The sequence below is a fragment of the Nicotiana tabacum genome, chromosome 21 (genome assembly GCF_000715075.1).
Source record: "Nicotiana tabacum cultivar K326 chromosome 21, ASM71507v2, whole genome shotgun sequence".
Lineage (NCBI taxonomy): Eukaryota > Viridiplantae > Streptophyta > Magnoliopsida > Solanales > Solanaceae > Nicotiana > Nicotiana tabacum.
This window is the reverse complement of record NC_134100.1, coordinates 66,468,900-66,481,069: the sequence shown is the minus strand read 5'-3', so window position 1 is coordinate 66,481,069 and position 12,170 is coordinate 66,468,900. Positions and strand designations below refer to the sequence as shown.

The following is a 12,170-nucleotide window of genomic DNA, read 5'->3' as shown; positions in this document are numbered from 1 at the left end:
CAACACAGTCCAGGCAAAAGTATTATGCTAATAGAAAGGTTCGTGATGTGGCTTACTTTGAGGGTGGCAAGGTTCTTCTCCGAGTTTCGCTTATGAAGGGCGTGATGCGATTTGAGAAGAAGGGCAAGTTGAGCCTGAGGTTTATTATTCTGTTTGAGATCATGGAGAGAGTTGGGGAGCCTTGCCTATAGGCTTGTATTACCTCCTAGCTTAGCAGGGGTATATCCAATATTTCACGTTTTTATGATTCGGAAGTATCATAAGGATAGTTCACAAATTTTGGACTTCAGCGCGGTGCAACTTGATAATAATCTAACCTATGAGGAAAAGCTGACGGTTACTATAGATCGGAAGGTTCAAAAGTTGTGTTGGGGAGGTCACTCGACTAAGGAGGCTACTTGGGAGTCTGATTGCGACATAAGGAGTATATATTCGCATCTTTTTATCGATCCAAGTAAATCTTTATGTCCATTCGAGGACGAACATTTCTTTTAGAGATGGAGATAGGCCGTTTTGAGTACTAGCTTCCCATTTGTATTTGAAACATTTAATAGCTATATTTAATGATATATGACTTGCGTGCGTGGTCCGTGTCTATTTCCAGGAGGTTTAAATTTGAATTTTTTAAGAAAATATGATTTTTGACATTGAAAGTGGCTAGAGTTGACTACGGTCAATATTTTCGGTAAACGACTGTGAATCGATATTTTGACGATTTTATCAGGTTCGTATGGTGATTTTAGACATGTACTCATATTTAGTTTGGGTCCCGGGCGACCCATATAGGTTAGTAATTTTAACTTGTTCTTGTTTAATTCCATTAATGTTTCATGAATTTTCACTATTAAATCTAAGATTTCATAGAGTAGAAATTAGAGTTTTGGATATAGATTAGTGTTTTTATAAAATTAAGATTTAGACCTCAAATTGAGGTCGGATCTCGAAATAAATCACATATTTGGACTCGGGGGTGAATAGACAATCGAAACTTGGTCTTAATTTTAGATTCAACCACGTGGGCCCGGGTTGACTTTTTGTTGACTTTTTCAATTATGTTAAAGATTGAACCTTTTTCGTACGAGGGTATTTTCTAAAGCCTGTTTTGACTTATTTGAGTAATATTTGACTAGATTTTGGTGGTTTAGAGGCTTGTTCTAAAAGAAAAGCCGTGTTGGATTGTTGATCTTATTCCGAAAAGAGGTAAGTATCATGGTTAACCTTGATTTGAGGGAATTAAGACACGATTGGTCGATTTGCTATGTGATCTATGTGTGGGGATGTCGTATATGCAAGGTGACAAGTATATATGCATTATCATGAGTTTAAGCATGCAGGGTGTACCATTTTATTGCATGTCTTTAATTATACCATTTATTTACTTATTTTCTGTTTTTATGTGTTATGTGATCTTACTTGATACATATTTTTACTTGATATATGTGCCTTCACTTGTTACATGTCCTTAATTGTTACATGTTGTAGCTTATTTCATACCTTTATTTATCGTACGCCTTTACCTATTACATGCTCTTACATGCTATTAGATAAATGCTTTTACATGTCTCATACCTTTACTTGCCTTATTGCCTTTACTTGTTTTTTGTTTCACTCTACTATGTTTTATCGGATTACATGATCATTAGATAGTTCCCATTATTACAACTCATTGTGGCTCTTGTTGATATATATTGTGATGCTAGTTTATGAACATTGAATTGTTTGACATTTTTTGTTCGTGTTTTCTTGGTGAATTATGCATTTTAGCTCCCTTTTATGTTATATAGTGAGATTCGCCATATTTGGTTGTTATTGAGCATTTTTAATTGAATTGATATTGGGATCGATTTGTACACCACAACGGTATTGTTAATGATATTGAGATCGGGTTGCATGCCCCAATGGTATTGTTATTGATATTGGGATCAGGTTGTGCGTCACAACAGTATTGCTATTGATATTGGAATCGGGTTGCGCACCACAACGGAAAGGATGTCTTGTAGTTGTTCTTGGTTATTATGATCCGCTACCGTGTTGTATTATGAGGTTGTAATGTGATATTATTTTGTGGCCCTCTGTTATCTACTTTCTTATTCCATTCATTATGTAGTTATCTGTTTCTCTATATTGTCATTGTTTTTCTGCTAATTACTCATACAGTTTATTGTGAGTGTCTTACCATATCCTCGTCACTAACTCGAGGTTAGGCTCGATATTTACTAAGTACATGGGGTCAGTTGTACTCATACTATACTTTTACACTTCTTGTATATATAGATCCCGATGTTGGTACCAGCAGTGTTCATAGGTGATTGCTAGGACCTTTCCCATAAGACTTGGGTTAGTGTTGCTTGGCGTTCACAGACTCTGAAGTCCCCTTCCTACCTTTATCTATTGTTTATTGTACCAAACAATATTGTATTTTTGATTGCAGACTTGTATTTAGCATTACTAGTGGTTCATGTACTTGTGACACCAGATACTGGAAAATGTCTTAAACAACGAGAGCTGTAGATCTATTTTTCGTTTTTTGCGATTTCACTCTTTCATCATTATTAGTATGCCTTTAGTTGTTATGCTTTAGTCATTGTGCTGATGTTGGCTTGTCTAGCAAGAGGATTGTCACGCCCCGACCTTGGGGAGCGCGACCTGTACTCAACCGAGATATCCCAGTCAAGCAAGCCTGCTCGATGCCTCCTACCCGACCTTACCCATGAATAAAGTGAAGATGCATGCCATTCATTAGACAATGAGAGGATTTCATTATCATTAGTTACTCTATTTATAATTCCCAAAATACATTGCACATTCATAGCCTAGAAGTAGAAACATGTGATACATATACAACATTTCTAGTTTAACTTTCCAAAGTCACGATATAACTCACATTATGTCTATGGAGCCTCTAATGGATACAAAGAGTGATATCATGGTGCCGGCAACAAGGCCCCGGCTATACCTCAAAACACTATGCAAAAGGAGCAAAAGATACAAGACCCCAATATGAAATGGGGCTCCCCAAGTCAGTTGAGGAGAGTATGTACCGCTATCACTGATCGATGCCGCTTGCTGTGGAACCACCTGCATCCATTAAAGATGCAGCGCACCCCAGCAAATGGACGTTAGTAAATATGGAATAGTACTAGTATGTAAGACTAAACACCCTCTCAATGAATCGTATAACTGTACAATGAGAAAGAAACATGGAATCAATGAGAGCCTCAAACAGTATTAGAGCATGAAGTTAAGAGAAAGGTATTTTCCAAGTAAATATCATTATTTTTAAGTTGGGAGATCTTTAGTACCGATATACCACCGTGTGTTTAGCAATGGAGTCCGATCTCGGCCCGATTAGCTAAGCCATCTCACTCCGAGACATCCAATCACAACACCACCATGTGCGTGGCATGGCGTCCGATCTCAACCCGATCAGTTAAGTCGTCTCACCACAATGCCGTGTGGATCGACATCACTTTATGCTAGCAATCATCTCATTCCAATTAATGGAAATAATCTCAACACATCAATCTCATCCCATTTAAGGGGAATAATCTCAACACATCAATACGGGAATTTACCCCTCAATCACTCCTACGCCGGCACGCGTAGTTTCGGGGTTAGGTTATTTCAACCTACCCTTCCTAGGTGATTAAACGATACTCCCAAAATATTTATTATATAAAGGAGTTACAACTTATTTCATAGCCTTTCACACATTCTTTTCATTTTATTGGCATTATTGGCCACAAGTGTAATTTTCATTCTTGGCGCGATGGCCATATTTTATATCTCATATTCACTTTCAAGTATCATCAAAGGTTATCAACAATAAGAGCATTTGAAATCAGACTTTGAATATGTATATTAGTAAATGGAGTCTTAAGCACATTGAGTTTTCTTCCCAATAATTAAGTATCATAAACTTGCATTTGAAACATGAATTGGAGTCATAACATTTTGAAACATGAACCATACTTGAATACATTCACGAAGGAGGGCATAACGTGATAGGAGCAATTGAAACATATTTTGAGCATATAATTCCCGACACAATGCTTATTTGAGATAACTGAATATATTAGAAATGGCCCAGATCATGAGGAAATAAGAACTTCGGCCAACCACGCTTGAAACATACGAGGACATCATGGAACTCGATTCTATGAGAGAAGTTTAGCCAACATACCTCGCTTGAGCTTTTCTTAAATTACTACAATGTTCCGAAACTCCGAGCGACTTCAATCTAATTAGAGACATAACAAAACCATAATTAGGAATAGATTCATGAGTTCAGCTCATTTAAGCATTTCATCAAGCACTAGGTGTGCAATTTAGTTACAAGGTTCTTTTATGGGATTTCCTTCATCCCGCCACCAATCCAACACCAAGAGCTTACTCATATTAGTTCAATGACCTCCCCACCACCTTTATTGATATATGCATGCACAAGAACAACTCTCATTCCCAAGAATCACACTCCCCATTACTCATCTTCTGCCCCAAATTCAAAATAGAAAGCTAGTGCTAGAACATTACCTCTTTAGTGGACAATTTTGCAAGTTTTCCTTGTGAATTCTCTAAGGCTTGTGCAAGGAATTGAAGTGGAAGATGTTGGAGCCCCTCCTTCTCTCTCTAGTTCCTTCCCACTTCTTAAAATATCTGATTTTTGCCTTCTAAATGAGCCCCAATGATTTTTAATCAAAATGGGGTAGGGTTATAAAAATAGAAACTGGACCGTCCGAACTCAACTATGTGGTCGCAGATTGCACTGCAGATCAGGTCTGCGGCCCGTAAAATGTACCGCATAAATGGTCCCCAAAACTGGCCTGGCCTGGTCAAGTTTGCGGCCGTTTTGTGGCCCGCAGAACAGTTATGCGGTCGCATAACGCGCCGCGGAATCTCCCTCCAGAATTTTCTCATGCTGGTTCTGCGATGGATGTGAGGCCCACAAAATAATTATGCGGTCGCATAGTTGACCGCAAAACGACCTCCAAAAATTGGCCCTTTTTCTACTCCACTTCGCCGCGGATCTGCGATCCGCGGAGTAGTTCTGCGGTCGCATAATGGACCGCAGAAATGCCATGTTCTGCAACAATTTTCCTTCCAACTCCCCAGCGTATTGCATAACCCAAAAAGTCCGTACAACCCTCAAACACGTTAGCCTACCTCAGCACCACAAAACCCCAGATTTTAGGTAAAATTTTACGGGGTCTTACACGGATGTTAGGCTCTATCACGACCCCATGGTTGGGATTTTGGGTCGTGACATGTGTGATCTCACAAGTAGGGTTTAGGGAGTGTGGGGTGTACACAGACCTTACCTTTACCTTGTGTAAGGTAGAGAGACTGTTTCCGATAGACCCTCACCTCAATAAATTACTTCATATACGATTCATTGGACTAAAATGGGATATGCGAGATATAATATAAAACATGTATTCACTAGATAACTTGAATAAACTTTTATTCTTAATATTAACTTTGACTTTCTTTAAGGACTTTAAGAGAATAGTTTTAGAGAAGGGCATCTTACCACAAGTGGGATAAAATAATCCAATATTTTACAAGGATTGTTATCCTAATCCTTGTAACCAACTATCCCTCACGTCTTCCTTATTTCTTTAAGCCTTTACAAGTTCTCTTTACAACTTTCTTACGGCTTTCAGATCTTAGTTTGCGCTGCTAGTCTGCATCAAATCCTCTACGCAACGCGGTTACTCTTCGTCTAATCAACTATTTTAACTCGCAATAACTACGCTTAAATTTCTTGTGTGTAAGTGCTTTTGTGAGACAAACTAACCAAAGGTATTAATTTTCATGAATTTAGTGAGTAAACATTTCCCATCGAAGCATTACAAAGGTCATGATAAAGCCAGTGGATAGACATTTTATCAAGATAGAAATAAGATTATTAGGATACTGCAAAACCGAAAACCAATTTACTGATCCAAACACGATATATAGAGAACAGAAACTAAACTGAAACAACAGCTCTTTCACTGTATATTGGCTAATAAAATTAAGAAAAGGGCAACTTGAACAGCATAAATCCTAGCACTTCTCTTCAGCTGCATTTTTAGTGTGCGGATTCTCCATCTGTATGGCTGACTTAGGCTTCCTTGGCTTGTACCATGTTGCGCAAATTAGGTAAATCACAATGTTTATAACTCCCAACACAGCAAGAAGCCAGTAGAACAAGTCTAGCCTTCCATTGTTTATGTTGTCTGCAAGCCAGCCTTCATCAGTACCATTGCCTCCGGTCACCTTCTTGATAACCGATACTAAGAAGCTGCTAATGAAGAAACCAAGCGAAAGGGTTGTCAAGAAAAGGCCAGTGCTCATAGTCTTCATCCCTTTGGGCGATTGTGTTATGAAGAAATCGAGTTGGCCAGTGTATATGAAGGCTTCCCCTGCTCCTACCAAGAAGAATTGTGGGATCAAGAAGAATACACTAATTGGCAAATTAGTTGAAGAGTTGTGGCGCCCCATGGATTTTGCAACTGTCAATCTTTTCTTCTCCGCTAAGGCAGCTGCTGCCATTCCTATTATGGAAAATACAAGCCCAATGGAAATTCTTTGTAGGCTGCTAAAACCTGCAAAATTAACCATGCATGTTTAGGGTTGATGAAGCACCTTCAGCTTAATTCTCCACTCAGATATACTCCCTCCCTCTGCCCGAATTTATGTGATGCAGTTCGGATTTTGAGAGTCAAACTTCTTAATTTTGACGCGAATTCAAACATAGAATCTTTAAATTTTGCGAAATAAAATTCATATTTGGAAAGTACATCATTAGTTACAATACTTAACAATTCAAAATATTTAAAAGGCATAAAAGTTATACCTGGTTTTCCCTTCCATTTCTTCCAAAGTGGCATAATAATTCGGTCATAAACAGCCAAGGTGATCAAGATGGCCGCAACAAAGAAGACAGTGAGAGACCCTGCTGGAATTTGGAAATTGCCAATTGATCTTTCCATGGTGGAAGCTTGTTCAACAGAAAATGTAATCATTTGTGCGTAGGTGGTCCAGAAAATTATAGTGGTGGCCCAAATTGGGAGCAGCCTTGCCATCATTTTCACTTCCTCAACTCTTGTCACTGTGCTAAGCTTCCATGGATTTGGATCAGAGCATGATCCATATTGGTCCTCAAAATCTCCCTCAGCTACAATTGCAGCCTTGTCCAGTACTCTACAACCAAATTAGTAAACATCGTTAGTTAAAGAGTCCAATATTTGAATTTGTTAGGTGTGTGAACGTAGTCCCATATTAGTAGCTGAGAAGATAATATGGTTCTCATAATGGTGTGAGACCTTTTGGGAAAAACCGTACGAATTTGGCCCAAAGCAGACAATATCACACCATGTTAAGAGTATCTTCGAGTAAGTTTAGCCGAACATAATTTTGATATAAAAAGAAAACTAACCTAAATTCTTGTGTGTGTTGGATTCTTGTAGCCTCTGAATTAGTAGTCTCATAGAGCATGCCAACATCATATGGAAGATCCATTTTCCTTTTCCTTATAGCAGCAAAAATGACTTGAAAAATGTGTACTATAGGACTTCCCGAGCTTTTCTTGTATCGGTACTTTTTAGTACCTAGAAGGAAGATTAGGATGGCAATGAGCATGGATACAGAGCAAACACCATAAGCCCAGCTCCGTCCGACTTCATCTTGGATGTAAACAAGCACGGTTACTGCTGTCAAAGTCCCTATGCTGATGAAGAAGAAGAATCTGTTGAAGAAATACGCCATTTGCGCCTTTTCCTTGTCGTCTTTCTCATCGAACTGGTCTGTTCCAAATCCCGAGACACTTGATTTTAAGCCACCAGTACCTAATGCTATGAGATACAAGGCCATGTATAGGATTCCCATTTGAGAACCTTTTGCTGGTTGACAACTGACATCATGACGATGGCAAGGAGGTGGCCGCAGCTGCGGTAGGCTAACGGCCAGTGTTAACATCCCAGTTCCCTGAGTAGAATTTTATGTTTTTATTAATATAAAGTTGAAAACATTATTAATATTGACGGCCTCATGATTATTAGTTTAATTACCAGTGTCTGTATAAGAGCAAAGATTGCAATGGTTTTGTATCTGCCAAGGAAAGAGTCAGCAAGAAAGCCGCCGAGGAGGCAGAGGAGGAATGATGTGCCCATGAAATCTGTTACAATATTGGCTGAAGTTGAACTAGGCAAATGCATAGTTCCACCTAAGTATGTCACCAGATTTACTGCTATTCCCATTGTCGACAACCTTTCAACAATTTCAATCCCTGCAAAATTTCATTTACCAACGAAGATCAATCACTTTTTCATTAGTTAATAGTATATCTTTAATTATTAACATCACTTGTCATTGCCTTTAATGTTTAGTTACAGAAGCAACTTAACTCTTAATTTCCATTACTTACCATAATAAGCATAACCATATGAAAATGAATTCAAAAAATGCATGCTAAGTTTCTCAATCACTATCTTATAAAGCACGAGGAAACACTGAGATCGAGTTAAAAACTCCAATAAAATTGACTCGGCACGAAATTTAAAAAAATAAATAAAGACTTTTAAAATCTTAAAAACTTAAAGAGTAAACACTTTTATATGACTTCCAAGTTGTATCGCTATACCAACTTATTAAAGCCAAATGGTTTCAAAATATAAAATAATAATACAGTCCAAACCTAAGATAAGAGCAGCAGGTACCCAACCACCAGTTTTAGACTTATCAGCTGGGGACCCCTTGTAGTCCACAGCATCTGAGACAGTCCAACTCATCTGAAACAAAGTAATTGGTGAGATGAAGAGAATATTAAGACAGGAAACACGTAGATAATGTAATAATAGTATTAACTAATTCTACTAACCATTTCTTTCCCGACTAATTAGTGTCAACAGTCGAAAAGAAAAGACCCCAGAGATATAAAGTTATTGAAACTCTTTATTTTCACACTCTTGATTTTCCGCTTACAAATTCCCTCCTTTTATAGCAAAGGTTTTTGGAAAAAGTGTCCCTCCACTACTAGCTTGAGATCGACAGATCACTTCTTGATTGAATTTAGGCCTATATATCTCATTAATTTTTTAAAGATGGAAGGTTCTAGCATTTAGTTGTCGTTTCCTTTTGGACAGCATATATTTGATTGAGGTTAATGAAACGAGTATTTGAATTGTTGAAAAAAGTCTAGAGTCGTATGCTTTTTAAACATATAGCATTTCATTTGATAAAAGGTTAGATGTGTTTGTGAGTGAAAACCATTAGGAAATAATTCTCAAATTAAGATTTGCAGCTTCAAATTGTGTATTCCAACAAATTTTCGTGAACTTGAAACAGTGGCTATGTTACACCCAAAAAAACATTGATAAGCGAATAATATTTTATTATCGATAAATAATACGTACTATATCCAAAAGGTGATGCAAATATGAAAAGCTGTGTTAAAGTAAGCAGAGGTAGATTATCCAGAATTTAAGTTTTATGAGTTCAAATTTTAAAGTTTATTAGAATTGAACTCATTATCTTAGGGGTCGTTTGGTTTGAAGACAAGTTATGCCGGAATTAGTTATACTAAGACTTTTTATGCTGAAATTAGTTATTTTGGTATTACTTTTTATTGATTGTTTGGTATGTTGTATTAATCCTGGGAGTGACAATTTTACTGCTTTATCTTGAGATAACTTATCCTAAGATTTTTATTTCACCCTCCGACAGGTATAAGTTATCTCGGTACTATTTTTAATCCTGGAATAACTTATGCCAAAATTAGTAACCAAACAAGAGATAAGGCGGTACTATATTTTTATCCCAAAATTATTTTTGCTTATCTATCATACCAAACAACCCCTTAGAGTTATGGATTCATATATATTATTTATTGCATTTTAATAGATTGTTATACATAAATTTATACTCCAAATCAAAAGTAAATTAAGATTTATTAAGATTATATCATTATATCTTTTGAGTCTTAAGCTTGAGATATTATAAAAACTTATCACATAGAAGAAAAAACAATCAAGAGTATTAATTTATTGTGCCATTGGATTTTCAAATGTTTCATTTGAAGAAAAATCAATCAAGAGTATTAATTTATTGTGCCATTGGATTTTCAAATGTTTCATTTTGTTTCATTTGAAGAAAAATCAATCAAGAGTATTAATTTATTGTGCCATTGGATTTTCAAATGTTTCATTTGGTTTCATTTGAAGAAAAATCAATCAAGAGAATTAATTTGCATTAGCTAGAATTAATGGATTTTCGTATGAGAAACTAGTAAAACTCTTTATGAATCGTGGAAAGGTTATTCCCTAATTGAATAATTCTTTTAGTGTGGGAGTCTAGGTATATTTTCAGAGTTATATAGCATGATCCTAAGAAGAACAAATGTGAGAAAAATTATAATGAAGCCTTATAAATTTGAGATTTTTTGTGGTGAAAATTTGTATTTGAGTAAAAGAAAAAAATATAACTCATATTTTTGGCTCCGAAAAGCTATTTTGTCGGGTCTCTTATTCATTTGGGTGAAGACATCATTGAATTATGACACATTTTCTACTAATTTGAGATGTTTTGTGTAGAAGTTAAAGTTGCTTTTATATTTAAGATTTTTAACTTTGGTATTTAAATATGGAAGATACCAAAAGAAAATAAATTATAATATGCGTTGAATATTTCAAAAGGCACTTGTATGGAAGTCAAGTTTCTTTTCATTTGATAAGATTATATTCCTTACTTGAGAAGTACTATGAGTTAATATGTTATATGTGAATTTTTTACTGTATTAGTATGTCATGACCAAAAATCCAACTAGTCGTGATGACACCTAACCCAACCCGCTAGGTAAGCTAATTAACAACTATCCAATTTAATGAGATTTATTGAGACAAATGAATGATAAAATAACTGAACCTTTGTACATTTTCCAAGGACTGGTAGTACAAATCACGAGCTTCTAAGATTTATAATTTACAAAGCTAGTATGAAATAAAATACATCATCTGTTTGAAATATACATAAATATATTAAAATTCTAAAGCTACCAAGATCAAGAGTCAGCTATGACCGGAACGCATGTACATCTTCATATCTAGCTCCATCCGTGCACAACAACATCAGCATTCAACATCTGCACGCAAGGTGCAGAAGTGTAATATGAATACAACGGACCCTATGTACTCAATAAGTAACAAACCTAACCTTAGGTTGAAAGTAGTGACAAGCTGGGACAAAGGTCAGAGTTCAATACCAATAGCCAACAACAACTCATAACAATATAATAAAAGTGATACAAGAAATAACCCACAGATATTATGTTCAACTAGTTCACAGTTGCGGAACAATAGTCATACTTTTCACGTATAATAGTAAAACCCAAATATTTTACTGAAATCACCAAAATATGAGTAAGTTTGAAAAACTGTGATTTTTCCCACAACTTTTAACAGGTAAATGTATCATTATTAGATGGCATGAGGAAAGTACATCTCTGTGCCTACATGTCAATGTGTATGAGAGGTCATGAATGACGTAATACCGTACAACATGAGGAAAATGCATCTTTATGCCTGCATGTCAGGTGTGCATGTCAAATGCAATGCAACACAGTGGTAAATCCATATGTATACTCTCAGAGTATCAATTCACTCAGTTCTCTTAGTCACTCAGTCCTCACGGTCACTCATTCCTCACATTCACTCAGTCCTCCTAATCACTCGGCACTCACTCTCGGCTCTAGCACTCGGCATTGTACAAGGCAGATCCAGCCCAGGGCAGATCCAGCCTCAAAAATCAATAACAATTGCACTCACTGTGGGTGTGCAGACTCCGGAAGGGCAGATCCAGAGTGCTATAATAACCCAATCATGGCATAAATCAATAATACATGTTGCGGCGTGCAACCCGATCTCATCATGAATCAATAATACTTGTTGCAGCGTGCAGCTCGATCCCATCAATATCACTCACAAATAGGCCCCCGGCCTCATTGAGTCATCAATCTCTCCAGTCCCTCGGGCTCACAATGTCATGAAAATCAGCCCAAAAATAATGATATGATGTATCAATAAATCGCAACAGAGACTGAGACATGATATGCAAATGAATGAGTATGACTGAGTATGCAACTGCAATTTAAGCAAATAACTCGACAGCAGAAATGACCTCAGTAGGTCTTA

General features: G+C 36.7%; 1 protein-coding gene across 1 annotated transcript; it reads right to left on the bottom strand.

Moving 5' to 3' along the window:
• Positions 1-5,883: 5,883 nt before the first annotated feature.
• On the bottom strand, positions 5,884-9,003 carry LOC107784379 (protein NRT1/ PTR FAMILY 6.2). The gene is made up of 6 exons (XM_016605507.2): positions 8,864-9,003; positions 8,681-8,774; positions 8,055-8,272; positions 7,424-7,971; positions 6,842-7,188; positions 5,884-6,590 (listed from the first exon to the last, which is right to left on the bottom strand). Exons 1-6 carry the CDS (start codon positions 8,864-8,866, stop codon positions 6,049-6,051), a joined length of 1,752 nt encoding a protein of 583 aa, XP_016460993.1. The 5' UTR covers positions 8,867-9,003; the 3' UTR covers positions 5,884-6,048.
• Positions 9,004-12,170: the final 3,167 nt, after the last annotated feature.

Bases quoted from the DNA above. Each gene is read 5' to 3' on its own strand.
- LOC107784379 (XM_016605507.2), bottom strand. The intron at 8,273-8,680 runs GTTTGGACTGTA...GAAATTTTGCAG, and splicing joins ACCTGCTGCTCTTATCTTAG to GGATTGAAATTGTTGAAAGG. The intron at 6,591-6,841 runs GTATAACTTTTA...TTAATTTTGCAG, and splicing joins GAAATGGAAGGGAAAACCAG to GTTTTAGCAGCCTACAAAGA.